Raw genomic sequence first — 15,079 nt, 5'->3', positions numbered from 1 at the left:
ATTATTCAAGTAAACTTGGACAAAACATGTTTGTTAGACTCAAGTAACGTGAATCTAAAAATTACTTATAAACAAATTATAATTCATTTATAAACAACAAATCATTACAAAAATCTAATTTAATATTTAGATCTAAAAATTCAAATTATATCTTTCCATTAAAATAGTTTATTTTTTATGTTTATAAAATTGTTTTTTCTTCAATAGAAATTCTATATGTTGTTTTTTCAATACAAACAATATAATTGAACTACCACTACGACTACTACCATTACTGCTACTGCTATCATTACCATTACCACTACCACTAAAACTACCACTAAAGACTACCACCACCACCACCACTATTATTTTTATTATTATGATTATTTAAGTAAACTTGAGCAAAGCATGTTTGTCAGACCAAGTAACGTGAGTTTAAAAATTATTTATAAATAAAGTATAACTCATTTATAGACAATAAATCATTATAAAAATCTAATTTAATATTTTAGATCTAAAAATTCAAATTATATCTTTCCATTGAAATAGTTTATTTTTTTATGTTTATAAAATTATTTTTCCTTCAATAGAAATTCTATACGTTGTTCTTTCAATACAAACAGTACAATTGAAATAGTTCGATTGTATTGTTTGCATTATTATTATTATTATTATTCAAGTAAACTTGACTCAGACATGTTTGACAACTCAAGTAACGTTGATCTATAAATTATTTATAAACTGAGTATAAATAATTTATAAATAACAAATCATCACAAAAATATAATTTAACTTTTTAAATCTAAATGGTTTATTTTTTTATGTTTACGAATTTTTTATTTCTTTAATAAAAGTTATACATTCTGTTTTTTTTTCTCTCTCTTTTTTTAATTATCTTTTTAAAGTCAATACCTGAGACTAATATGACCTAAGTTGTATGCGTCTAGCAGCCATGCTTACCTAAGAACTTTAGGTTTGGTAGACATACCAGCTCTAAGAAACTCAAGTTTTATCTTTTAAAAAAAAAAAAACCTTATTTGCAATATAAATCTACATAGAAGGTTTGGACAAATATGATAAAAAGTAAAAAAAAAACTACATAAATGGTGTGATGAAACTAAATCATATAGTCTAGCATTGTTAAAAAAATATAAAATAATATTATTGTCAGTGAAAAATCATAAATGAGTAGCATTAAATAAATGTTTTTTTTTCAATGAGTTTGAGCAAAACAAATATAAAAAAAAAATACAAATCCATAAAGATAAAAAGAGAGAAGATAGAATTTCTAGTGAAGAAAAAACAAATTTATAAACATAAAAAATAAATTATTTTAATAGAAAAATATAATTTAAATTTTTAAATTTAAAATGTTAGATTAGATTTTTATGATGATTTGTTGTTTATAAATAATTTATGAACTTAGGTTTCTTTTAAGGATAGTTTAAATATTTTTAATAAAAAATAAAAATAATTTATAAAAAAATTTAATAAAATTTATGTTTATGATACTTTAATAATAGTTTAAATTTATTTTTATAAAAAAATAAAAAAAGAAATCACTTTTAGATTTTGGTGCGGAAAAAGTTCCTTTGAAACCTAAAGTTTTAGTTTATTTATACATTTGGTCCTTGTTGTTTTAGCAATTCATATTTCATTTTTAAACTTTATTTTTTGATGTTTTCTTTTCTGAATGTTAAGAGATGAGGAGAAGTCATCGGATAATATTAGAAAAAGAGAAAGTAATCAAATAATTATATTTTAGTCACTAAAAAAATTGATTTTTTTCTAAAAAATCATGTAGCAAGGCGATAATTCATCTTCCACCGTAGAGAATTAGTTATCTATTTAGAAAAAAAAAAAAAAAAATATTTTAAAAAAAAAAATTATCAAGCAAAGGTATGCCGAGGCTTTTTAATGGTTGACTACACACAAGAGGATACAAGAGGGCATGACTTTATTTTTTCAATTTCATTAATTTTTTTATTTAAATATTAATTACCATCCTTTATCTTATGTTTTAAAAAATAGTATATTTAATCCTTTTAAATTGTTATTAATCTTTTAAAATGTTTTATTAATTTCATAACACTTCGAAAAGATTAGTATCATTTGTTTGTAATTTTATATATAAATAAGTTGTATTTACATGACATTTTTATAAAAACAAAAATAGTTTGATATTGAAAACAATACTTAATCTCTAAGTTATAATAAATAAATAAAAAGAATAATAAGAGTAAAAACATTCTTTTACTTCTTCTTTTTTTGTTTTTACTAAAATTAGATTTAATATTTTTCTTAGCATATGAGTTTATTTTTTTTAAATTCATGTTATTAAAGATAAGCAGTATCCTTTTGTTTTCAATTAAAAAAATATAATATCCACACGATGCCAGGTGGCCTCCAGCTTGCTCAAGCAATCGCGGCCGATTTGGACTGACCTCCCCAATCAGAGAGCAAAGGAATCTTTCGTGGGGGGGATTTGCTAGAAACGAGTTTGATTGAAATTGAAGCAGCCTCCCTCCTGTATTATCGTCTTGATGAGCTCACTGAACACACCGAGCTCCATAGTAAGTTTTAATGGCCACAGACATCTCCATGGTCTGTGGATCAGCTTGCGATCGCGATGCTTTTGGTGTGCTGAGGCTCTACCTCGCTATACTAATAGCTATTATCCTCGATTTATCGTATAAAAAATTAACAAAATAAAAAATATATTTTATCACTTTCATATTAATTATTATTACACCTGGTTTAAGACTAATCAACCCAAAACTTCGTTTAGTTTTTTTAAATTAAAACAAAAATCGTTTCAGATAAACATTAAAAAAATATTAAAGTTTGATCTACCAAATTTGAGGGGCAAATTTGTAATCAATTGAAAATAAAATTACAAGTTTTTTTTAAAAGTTTATTAAAATAATAATTTTTATTATTTTTTAAGATTTATTTTTTATATCACTAGATTAAAACGGTATAAAAATACTAAAAAATTAATTTAAAATATATATATATATATATATATTTATAAAAACATAACGCCACCACAACAATAATAACTCCGTAGATAACCATGTCATGTTTGTCCATGTTAAGTCAATGGCTTTGGTCCTGTCAAAGGAATCTCCAGACAGAGTTCAAATGCAAAACAAGAAAGAAATCATTCAACTGAAAGAGGAAATATCATGTACGTAAGCTTGAAAAAGTAAATTTCCTAGGACCTTGTTTTAACTGTGCAAAGACGAAAGTGTTTTGTCGAGTATCGTGCTGGACTGGCCTCGAAGTCAAGGTGGCTCTTTAATGCCTATACTTTTATTAGCAGGTAGTCCTTTTCATTTCAAAAGCCTCATCCGGTTAATCTAATTACACAACCCACTGAACTCAAAACCAGCAAATCAAACCCAGGACTGCGTATACTGCCTATAAATAATACTACGGATTAGGCTTGTTTTGTTATCAACATTTTGAGGCCAGTATTTTTCCCAGAGCTGTGTTTATAAGCTTTATAAATCAGCTAGGAGTAAGAAAACCAGACTGTCGAGGTTACTTACAATGGAAGGAGTGAGTGTCGACAACAAGCACAAGATAGTGGTGGCGGTGGACGAGAGTGAGGAGAGCATGCATGCACTTTCATGGTGTCTGAGCAACCTTATTTCTCACAATTCCACCACCACGCTAGTCCTCCTCTATGTTAAACCTCCTCCAATTATCTACTCTTCCTTCGACATCGCAGGTATCCATTACTTCCTTGCTCTTTTAATTATATATCTCTTTTAATTATATCCCTGAAGGAAACTTTTGATTGTAGCGCACATATTTTCGGCTGATGTGATTGTTGCCATGGAAAAATATGGGACCGACTTGGTGAACTCAGTGATGAAACGAGCAGAAGCCGTCTTCAGGAACTTCAACGGAAATGTAAACCAAGCCTTTTCCTTTTGTATGCTAGTCTGTTTGCTTCCTTCCCTTCATGTCTGCTTAATGATGGAAGCTCTGCGCAGGTAAACGTGGAAAAAGTAATTGGGAGTGGAGAGGCACAGGATGTGATCTGTGATACAGTTGAGAAACTTAGACCTGACACTTTGGTCATGGGAAGCCATGGCTATGGTTTCTTGAAGAGGTAAAGATTCACTGGTTTATTGAACTCTTTCATCTAAATCGAAATGATTATTCATCTCCTATAGAACAGCAAGGCCTTATCCTCTAATTCATTGTTACAGGGCTATCCTCGGAAGTGTGAGTGAACATTGTGCCAAGCGTGTCAAGTGTCCAGTCGTGATCGTCAAGCACCCTCATGACAAGACTGCTCCCCCATCCAACTCTTCCCTAAAGCATGATGACGGATTCTAACTTTCTTCCAACAAAGCTAGAATATTGTGTGTATTACCACCAAAGACGGGGAGGAAGGCTCACAGAAACGATAAATCTACATTAGGATCAGCTTAGGGTTTGCTTGCATCATTTTATGCACTTAAAATGTGTTAATAAAAAAAAAGGTTTTGTTTGCTGCGCCTTGTCACAATTCAGAAGCTATTCATTTATTAGCAGTACTTACTCTAAGTTCTGTAAGTTCCCTGAATTGGGACAAGTTGGGTGTACTGCCGGTCGATATACACATGCTGACCTGTTTTACAAAAAGCCTTAACATATGCTTCATGTGAAGATATACTATAAAATCGCCAGCAGAAATCATTTACCACTAACAAAATAACCCCACAGAAAAAGCACCAGAAATTTTCTATATACTGAAATGAAAGAACAATCGATTCTATCCTAAATCCATGGTGGCAGATGCCAAGAAGGGAAGATCAACTGACAAAACACATCCCTGAATGCTCCTTAATTTAGCTGGAGAGAGTTAAAAACCAACCTATAGCACCTCACCAGAGACACAATAACCTGACCAGAAAGGTGATTCCTTTGTCCTCGAGCTCTTCAAGCTTCATGTGCAAGTGGTGCCACGATGAACCTTTTGGCTTTCCCCAGTTACTATGCGCGCTTCCAACATATTTGAGAAACTCCAGAAGGGAAGCTAAACATGATCCTAGCCTTATCCACCCCACCAGGCGGGAGGTGACCAAGAATTTCCATTTGACTGCTTGGTTTGCCGACAAAAAAACTGTAAGATTCTAACTAACCACCTTAAATAGTCTGAATTTTAGGACATGAGCTCACATAAAAAGGTAATCCCCATGTCAAGGGGTCTATGATGGGTGTTGAAAGACTTACTATCATCAGTTCTATCATTTCAGAAAGGAGGATGCCAAACCAGGCCCTAGATTAGTGGTCACGATAATATAACACTTATCCTCATAATCCCTCAGGGGCGGCAAGACATGATGGTTACCACTAGGTAAAAAATCTGAGATGCACAATCAAATTGCACATGTTTGGTTCTGAATAACAACAATCCACAGAAGCAGAAATCAACCACTAACCACAAGGATCAAGAAAGGTCTCAAAATAATCTCAACCTCATTGATAACAAGAAAATTCATGATTAGCATTCATCCATGACAATTGGTTCCTTAAACCTTCAGGATAAAGCTGACCATCCCACAACTTCCTTTGAACTTTCCAAATTTTAACAACTCACAGATGCTAAAATCAACCATTTAACCACAATGATAATAATAATCATAATAATAATAATAATAATAATAATCTCAATTTCAATTGATAACAAGACAAATTTTGATCAACATCCGTTCACAACAGTTGCCTTCAGAATAAAGCAGACACTGCCACAGCTTTCCGTTTCAAACTAATAAGTCAAAACTTAGTATATTTCCAATAAAACAGTTTGCTTGAGCACTCCTTTTAACCTTTTGGCACTTTCCGAAAGAAAGCCTTCCCAAGAAATATTGGACGTATTTGACACAGAACTCTTCTTAAATGAAAAGAAAATGCTTAATTGACAAGTAAAAATCTACAGAATCTCTCTGTCTCCAACCTTTTCAGTTACCAAATCAAATAAATAAGCTAAAACGACCACCCACTAACTGGAGTAAAAGAGCTTAGCAAACTTTCACCTCTTGACAGAGCAATGAGGATACACAGACCCACACCATTGTGATGATTAAAGTAATAGCAGCTTATTGATTGATAAACAATGACTTTCTATTGTGGTTATATAATTGTGGAAGGCTGTTAATGGTCAGATATTCATCGCACTGAGTTAAAAATGGCCTAGTCTCAATTATTTTAACTAATCAATTCATAAATGAAACTGTCCTGAAACCTGTCCAAAGCAATAGTGGAAGCAATAAAGATCCACACACAATTTACAACTTCACCTTCGCTAACATAAATCCGAGAAAACAGGCTTAATACCAACATTACACGGCACAAGCCAATGGCAATCATATAAAATGTTCCCTTGTATCTGAAGACTTCAATGAATTCAGCTGAATACATCAACAAGGAGAGCCATGCATAAAAACAAGAATCACTCCCAGATGACCAAATCAGTTAACTCCCAAAATTACGCCACAGAAAAGGTATCCCACTAAGACAAGATATCACTGAAAATTATAGCTAGGCATCCATCACATCTATTTCAGGAGTGCAAGCCACATTCATGCATTTAAACCTCCAAAAATAGTTTCTATTTTCATAATAACCAGACAATTAGTTCTACACGTCCAAAAAATCATCTTTCTAATTCTTGAGATATAAAATCAGACTAAAACCAAACGAATGTTGCTGTCTTGTGAGTGAAAACAAAAGGAAAAATATAGCATTATGAAAAAAATTACTAGAAACAGCCAAGATGAGTTCAATATCTACTCTTCGGTTGAAGATTCACCATTTTCTTGTTATGCTTCCTCGCGTACCTCTGGTTCCTCAAAAAGTTAGGATCCATCTATTTGTGCACAAAAATAAAAGAGCGAATATTGACATATATGCATCAAAATTGTAAGTGACATGAAAAATAAAATGAAAAAAAGAAGAAATCAGAGCAAAAGTTACAGACCCCTTTAGTGGACGTGTGCCGCTGCTTTTTGGGTTTCTTGATCCCGTTTTTATGAGCTTTATAAGACTGGTTATGAGCAGTGTGGTTCTTTGACTTTGCCGTTGGATCAGCAAGAAATTGCAGGCAGAGGCAGAGATTCCTCGGAGGTTGTTGGGATTAGGGGTTTTGTGTCTTTGCGTAAACGCAGAGCTACATAAAAATGGGTAAATATTTTATTTTAACCACTGAAATATACAAGTTCTGTTAGTTTTTTATTAAAAAAAAATGTTTTTTTTATTATATTTCATACATTTATTAATAAAAAAATTATAACCTTATTAACAAAACTCAAAGAAAATATGAAGTCATCCCTTCGATGTGACAACGAGTAATAAATATCAACATAATTATATACTAAGTATGATTTCATATGCATTTCTTAGAATTTTTCACAGTCGTATATTTTTATATAACCAAATTTTCTATCATATACCCATTTATTCATTTTTGGAATAAAAAAACCTCTTAGACCACCAAAATAAAAATTAGTTTTCAAAATCTAAAAAATGAAAAAATTATTTTCAAATGCATAACAAAATTTGAAAAATCAAAAAATCAAAAATAAAAAACCATAAAAAATTATTTAAAAAAAAAAACTTAAAATGTAGAAACTTGGAACATTTTACAAAATTTAAATAACCTACAAAAATTATTAAAGATAGATAGATATACCAAATGATCCCTCGTAACAATTAACATAGTAAATAAAAAAGAAGTACCAAATATTAAAATGGTAAAAATTCTATAATATTGCTTCTTGCAATCCAACCTTATTCCTTTTTCATGGAACCTATAACTAGTTTAGTTTTATAAAACTAAAGACAGATTTTTTTTTCTTGATGATACATAAGTTAGCTTTATTTATAATTTCAGTCCTAAAAAATATATAAACCTATTTACTTTCCCAAATAAACATTCATGATTTTTATTAAAATCTCTAATTTTTATAAATATTTACATATGATAAACCCAAATTTAAATGACACAAAACCCTTAATCAAGAAATGGGTCAAAGAGTTCCAAGGATCTAATGCTTTCTTAAGAATTTTTTTAGAACTTTACACCGGTTTTTTAGTATTTTATACTGATTTAATACTTATTATTTTTAATATAATATAACTTAAAATATCACTTTAATTTATATATAAAAAAAAGAGGTAAAATGACTCTTTAACTCTTTTATCTACAAAAAGACAAGATTCATGCACTATAAATACCTTATGAATCTACCAATTTAAGGTTCATAATCTCTTTATTCTCAATAGTTTTAGTATATATATTTTCAGAGTTTATCTCTCTAAAATATCATTTTAATTTCTCTATCTAAAAAAATATTTACTTAAGCATATAAGAATCCTCAAATCTACCAAAATAAATATTTTGCAGGTACTAACCATCTTAATTAGAGAGGATGAATCAGATTGCTAAAATCAAGAGATTAACCGATTATCCAACACATAAATCTTGCTCCTAAGCTACTTGGATTTTTTTTAGACATATCATTGACATTGTTTACGAGAACCTAAATAAAAAATGAATTCATTTTTGTTTCTTTAAAGCTCATTTTATAGCCAATGAAGCTCCAATATAATGGTAACCATGCCAAAAATTATGTCTACAGCTACGCTAACAACATGCCAAACATTATGCTAGAGACAACACCTATGACAACACCTGCGATGTCACCCATGACTATGTTTATAGCTATACCTATGACTACTCTCACGACTACGCTTTATGACTATGTCTCAAGGCTACGCCCATAATTTTTATGACGACTTGTACACGTCAAAAGATGTCACTGAAACTTAGGGGTTTTGATGATACACAAAAGACAAGGTCCACATACTAGGAAAGCTTTATTTACTAGGCAAGTTCCATCTACTAGTGTAATAGCATAATTCTTTAAAGGATGCAATTAGTCTCTCTGATGTAAAAGCAAAACCCTTTATTCCACCTATTAGATGAGTTCCATCTACTAGTGCAATAGAACCACTTTCTAAGGAATGAATTTAGTCTCATTAGAGCAATATCATTAATCTTTTAGGGATGAACTTGGTCTCTTTAATGTGAGAGTATTAACCTCTATGTCATCTACTAGGCAAACTCCACCTATTAAATGAGCTTTACCTACTAATACAATAGCACTACTTTTCAAGAAATCGATTTGGTCACCCTACTACAATAAAATTAGTCTTCAATTAATAGACTTGGTCTTTATATTATAGTAGCATCACTCTTATTGGGTTCATCTATAGTTCCCTTCACCCTCTTTAGGTTTTCCTAACCATTTAGAATTTTTTAAATACAAGCTCCCCCCTCTCATTAGGTTTTTCTTAGTTACTTAGAACTTGTTTAATTACTGGTTTTACCCTCAATGGCTCCTTTCAGCTTTTTAGAAGATTTTCTTATAATAAACACACATTTCTAAGGTTTTTCGAGCCACTTAAAATTTTCTCTGGATATAAGCTCTCCTATATGGGTTTCTCTACCTATCAGAAGAATTTTCTAAGTATGAAATCATTTATATGTCACCTCACTCTCCTAAAAGTTTTCTAGATATGGGTTCTTTATGGTTTCCTTTTACATATTTAGAAATTTTTTCAAACATGGTGCATACCTATATGTACGGGCTCTGTGGTGTATTACCTAAAGTTTCCACTCTTCTTCTCATATGAAGAAAAGTCGATGAAATCATTATGGTAACGAAGTATTTTTAAAAGTCTTTGCATATCAACGCCACAAAGACTTAGAGGTTTATCGATGGATCTAAATTTAGTGGGCTCAAAACCCCCTAACAATTTAAAAACAATAGCTTCAAGCGCTGCATGGATCCAATTCTTCTTTGAGAAATGTTTTAGGGCCACATGCGGGTCTCTTGGTATTTTATATTGATGTAATTATATCTATTAATTTGAGTGGAATATATATCAAAATATTATATTAATTTATAATGGTAAAATAACTCTTTGGCCCCTTCTCTCCACTGAATAACAAGACTCATAAGTTATAAATACTCTATGAATCACCAAGTTTAAGGTTTATAATCTCTTTATTTTCAATATTTTTAACTTATATGTATTCAGAGTTTATCTATTTAAAATATCATTATAATTTCTTTTTTTATAAAATAAATATTTACTTAAGTATTTAAGAGTTCTCATATCTATCAAAATGAATATTTTAATTTGCATCATAGCCAAGTGACACGACTAAAAGATTGATGTACATTTTAATTTGCATCATAGCCAAGCACTAAGAAAAAATGATTAAAAATATTTTCTTTTCATGATTTGGCATTTAATCAAAAACCATGTCTAACATTTCATAAAAGGAAAAAAAATATTTATGTTGGCATATTTTTGAAATATTTGTTGTACATATTTTTGGATTTAATAAAAAGTCCATTAAAAATTTTTCTCAAATTAAATGGCCCATTAACATACTTTAACATCAAAAACCCATCTTTTAGGAAAATAAACAATGATAATATTTTTGAATAAAAGGATCAAAGTCTATTTTTATCATTCTTGTTGGATCAAAGGCCATTTTAAAATCCAATCTAAAAACTATTTAAGGTAAATAAACCGAGAATGAGTTGTTATCTCAAATATAAAAATAATATAATTTTTGAACCTCAAACAAATTTAAAAAATTTTATTAATGTCAAAGTCGAGAATACACCAATGCTAAAATTAGAAATATCACCTGAAATATACAGTAATACTAGAATCATATTAATATTTACCAATACCAAAATTAAAAATACATTTAGGATAATTATTCATTAACAATAGAATTAGGAATATTAACGTCGTGAATATAAATATTTTTCAGCCAAATTATGAATATCAGATGTTCGCATGTAGTATTTACTAATGCTAGAGTTGAAAATATTTTTAGCTGAAGTATTCATCAATGCTAGAATCAAGAGTATTAGAGCCAGGCCACCGATAGTATAGCACAACAAACCTTCAACAATTTAAGATAAATCAGCAATACAGACTTTTTTAGATAAGATCTTTTATGACTTATAATATTTTTTTTTTAGCATAATCAATCTCGTACCATAAAATCTATATTGATCGATTAAAGTTTTCTAGTAACTATAATACGAGATGACAATGTTTGAAATAAGATTTTTCCTATAAAAAAACAAGATATCATATATATATATATATATATATATTATTTTCTTATCTTTTTGAAAGGTCATCACAGCGTCAAATAGCAACAAAAATATTTTTTTTTATTTTGTATATCAATAGTTATTAAACATATTATTTTAAAAATCACAATTCAGAATATATACGTACTAACATGTAATTAAAATTTAAGAAAACTTTAAAACATAACCAAGAAGAAAAATAATGCGAAGAATTTCTGTTAAGCTGTTCTGTCAAGCGTCAACCTCAAGCTCCGCCCTTGAGTCATGAAGTTGTCAATAACAATATGCTTGAAGTTGTCAATAACAATATGCTTGTTTTACACAGGGCTGTTTGTCACTCCTCTAGACTTGTAATGGAAATAGTAAACCAAACAAAACTGGAAATGTAATAATTCATTTTTCTATATGTTTGATCCGGTCAGAAGTTGGGATCCAATTGCCGTAGTTTCCAGCTCACAGAAGTTCTGATTTTCTCTGCAGCAGCTGAGTAAAATAATCGCACAGACATCAGAATGGACATAGATCTTTTAAAGCTCTTACCTATGGGCTAGAAAAACATTTGGGTCACAGATCACAATGGCTACTTCAAAGAATCCAGCAGAAAGCTGGAGAAATTTATTGGAGTGATGTAGTTTTCTGCTGGTACTTTAATTGCTTGCTTTGAAGTTTGAATTCTTCTTCGTCTTCTTTTTTCTTTTTTGTCACAATCTTTCTTCTATTTTACACTTTAACTGTTGTCTTCTCCCCCAACTCGGTCCACCATATAACAAACAGAGATATTTGGTTGTTGACTCGTCACCGGCCATTACTGTGACATGTTGGACGTATTATATATCTGTTTTGCCTGACCAGTTTGTCACGTTCCCAATTAATAGGTTTACGTTTACGATACAACTACAAAACAAACACCGGTGATAGACTTCCCTGGCCTGGGCGGCTGGTGGGTGAAAATAACATGATTAACCGATTCAATAAACGGCAAAAGCATAATCTGTTCAATACCCTCCCCCTGTAATTGGCCTCGCAGGCTTTCTCGTGGCACTCAAAATTAAACTTGTCTTATTTTCGGCCAAATTCCCTTGTGTAGCAGCTTTAACATGTTCATTGGATCAATGTATAGGAGGCTCACAAAGCGATTATCAAACGGGGAAAAGAAAGAAAGAAAGAAAGAGATCTAGTAAAGCTAATGTTCAGTTAAACAGAAATTCATAACTTCTTCATTAACAAGATCATGATGGCACAAATGCACTTTGTTTCTGGATCTTTACCATAATAGACACATACATGCTATATCTTATCACTCAACCATTGACATCAAAGCGCATACAGCACAAATCACAAACTAGTGATATATAGAACCTAAATTAACTCAATTAATTAACCCTTCAAAACAACCAGTGAGGGGTTTTTTTCTCAACCTTTTTCTCCTTGATAGTATCCAAGCTAGGCTTCCAAGTCCCTTTACCAGAAAGCTGCCTACTCAAATACTCGGGCCTACTCTCAGAAATCTCTGTTAACTCAGAATCATATTTCTCCATGGCTGGCTTCTCCTCCACGTGAGATTCCTTCTTTTGCATAACAAAAATTTGCTCCTCTCCAGTTCCAGAAGGGCATATCCTAGCAAATAAAGGGAAAAACCTTGACGATGATAAAAGGGACCGTGACCTTAAAACCGAGTTTGCACTCAAAAGAACACGCCTCGCTTCCCCTGATGACAATGACGCTGGTTTCCCTCGCTTAATGGGCAGCATTAGGTACACCTTCTTCAAGTCTAGCCTCTTGTCAGCAGGCAATGGTGCTGGCCTTTTCTCAGTAAAATCCGAGCGAAACTCGACCACGACTTGCTGTGGATACTCTAGCATAAGCTCAGCCGCTGTTAGGGGCGTGTCAAACTCAAAAACCCTGCCATCCCATAGAATAACTCTCCCAGTCCCAGCAGCAGAGTTTGATGAATTGGGGTATGTGATGTAGTTTCCCATTTCAAGTAGAGAAGAAAAACTTCATGCAAGTGGAAGTAGCTAGCTAGGGAGGTTAGTTTTGGGGGGTTCTTATTGAGCCGTGTGTGGGGAATGTGAGAGGTGTTTGTTAAACCGCTCCATCTTGTGACGGATGCGATGGTGGAATTGGTAGAAAACAAAAAATTAGATCAAGTTGGTGCATGAGGTATGTTTAATCCAAAGTGTTTGACCTGTTACAGGTATGTTAGGCTCGATCCGATCCTGGTGGGTTCTATTGGACTTCGACTTGCCTGTGGGGTCACAAGAAGTGGTCTGTTAAAGTTTTTGTACCAAATGGTTTGAGGAAGTCAGAAGAACAGTTCAACTATAACTACATTAACTAATTTCTTTTAATATATGCATGGGATAACGTACTGGGGGAGTAAAAACTGGGCGGTCCATTCCATCTACAAGATATGACCTCACGGGTATCTAAAATATGGCACGGGCATGCATGCAATAGTATTGAAAGCAACATTTTTATTTTTTATTTTTTTGGAAAAGAGAAGAAGAAGAAGAATTTTTTTTTGTTTTGGAAAAGAGAAGAAGAAGAAGAATTGAATGCACGGGAATAGACTATTGCTCCATCATGTGAAGGTGTATAGTCTATAGACTTAAGAGATGTCTCTTTTTTTGTATGAAAACAAGGGATATGTAGTCCTTTTTCATATATAAAAGTCTAGTAATTCGTGATCAAATAGCGAACATCAATAAAAAATTAAAAAAAAAACTTAAAAGGGGTTGGTGTTTCCATATAGCCTATCAAAAAACATGATTCAAATAGTGCTTCTCTCTCTTTTTTTTTTGGATCCTTATTTTTTTCCTTTGTTTTTCTCAATTAATCCCTTTATATTAGATTGATTTAAAATTATGTTTTATTATTTGTTTTAGTTGACTTGATATTAAATGTTTGACTTGGTTAAATTAAATTGAATTAAAAAAATTAAAGTTATAGGACTGAATTTGAATACTAGAAAGTTTTGAGCCTTTTTCTTGCAAACAGCAAATAGTGTAATGCGCGGTCATGAAAGAGATTTACCCCTTTTTTTAATCCCTTAATTTTTTTTTGAACTTAATCTTTTTACTTTAAGTTTTTATTTTTGTCTAAATAAGGAGACCCCACAGTGTTGAGAAAAGATTCTCAATGTTCGATGCTAGATATATATATATATATATATATATATAATTTTTTTTATTTAAAATAATTAAAACTTAAGGAATTAAAATTGAAAAAAGAATCCCAAGAGTAAAAAAGATTAACAAGGAAAGTATTTTTTATTTGGTGCATACATGTGAGAAGAGATTATTATGTTGTGGGGATGTGTGTGGCTTTTTCTGATACTTGCAAATTGTCATACATGATTATGTTAGAATAGTCACTATGAGATTTTTTTTTATTAACGCAAAGGTTCAGATTAGTTTGCGTGCACCACGATTAATCTTACGGGTCTTGAAGTTAACGACTATGTAAATCTTCAGTGGCCATCATATAGGTAACTAAGGACTCGAATCTGAAATTACAGAAAAAGTAAACCCCTTGATTATAAATCCTTACCATTTGGTCACCACCTAAATAATTACTATGAAATCTTTTCATGAGTGGGTGTGTGTTCATGACGAAGACACAGTAGAGCTCTAAAGATCTTTTTATTTATTTTTCTTTTTTTCCTTATTTTTACTTTGATGATCATGACACTTTAAATGGTGTTAAAAAAAATCAAGGTTTTTGTACATTAATTTTTTGGGAGCACCCACCAAAAAAACAAATATGAGGCTTGTGTGCATTAACTTTCTGGTTTATTAGGCAAAAAATGAGTTTGTTCCAGTAAGCACCACCCGTGAAAAAAGTGTCCCTGCTATAGATAAATATGCAAGTCTTGGTATTTGTAAATTATTTACTTTGTTTTCGAGAAC

The 15,079-nt window shown here is 31.3% G+C and overlaps 3 protein-coding genes across 3 annotated transcripts; 1 reads left to right on the top strand and 2 right to left on the bottom strand.

The window, feature by feature from the left end:
- The first annotated feature begins 3,317 nt into the window (after positions 1–3,317).
- Positions 3,318–4,500, top strand: LOC105137974 (universal stress protein A-like protein). The gene is made up of 4 exons (XM_011043938.1): positions 3,318–3,718; positions 3,794–3,903; positions 3,987–4,105; positions 4,206–4,500. Exons 1-4 carry the CDS (start codon positions 3,538–3,540, stop codon positions 4,333–4,335), a joined length of 540 nt encoding a protein of 179 aa, XP_011042240.1. The 5' UTR covers positions 3,318–3,537; the 3' UTR covers positions 4,336–4,500.
- Positions 4,501–6,548: 2,048 nt separating this feature from the next.
- On the bottom strand, positions 6,549–7,117 carry LOC105137975 (60S ribosomal protein L29-1-like; the record flags this gene model as incomplete). The annotated part of the gene is made up of 2 exons (XM_011043939.1): positions 6,549–6,850; positions 6,962–7,117. Coding segments are annotated over 2 exons (243 nt in total), but the record flags the coding sequence as incomplete, so codon positions are not given.
- A 5,243-nt stretch (positions 7,118–12,360) lies between these two features.
- Positions 12,361–13,421, bottom strand: LOC105137971 (uncharacterized). Its single transcript, XM_011043935.1, has one exon. The coding sequence runs from the start codon at positions 13,145–13,147 to the stop codon at positions 12,554–12,556; it is 594 nt and encodes a 197-aa protein (XP_011042237.1). The 5' UTR covers positions 13,148–13,421; the 3' UTR covers positions 12,361–12,553.
- Between the last annotated feature and the right edge of the window lie 1,658 nt (positions 13,422–15,079).

Source organism: Populus euphratica, unplaced genomic scaffold, assembly GCF_000495115.2.
Source record: "Populus euphratica unplaced genomic scaffold, PopEup_1.0 scaffold173.1, whole genome shotgun sequence".
NCBI classification, from domain to species: domain Eukaryota; kingdom Viridiplantae; phylum Streptophyta; class Magnoliopsida; order Malpighiales; family Salicaceae; genus Populus; species Populus euphratica.
This window is presented reverse-complemented; position numbering and strand designations above follow the sequence as displayed.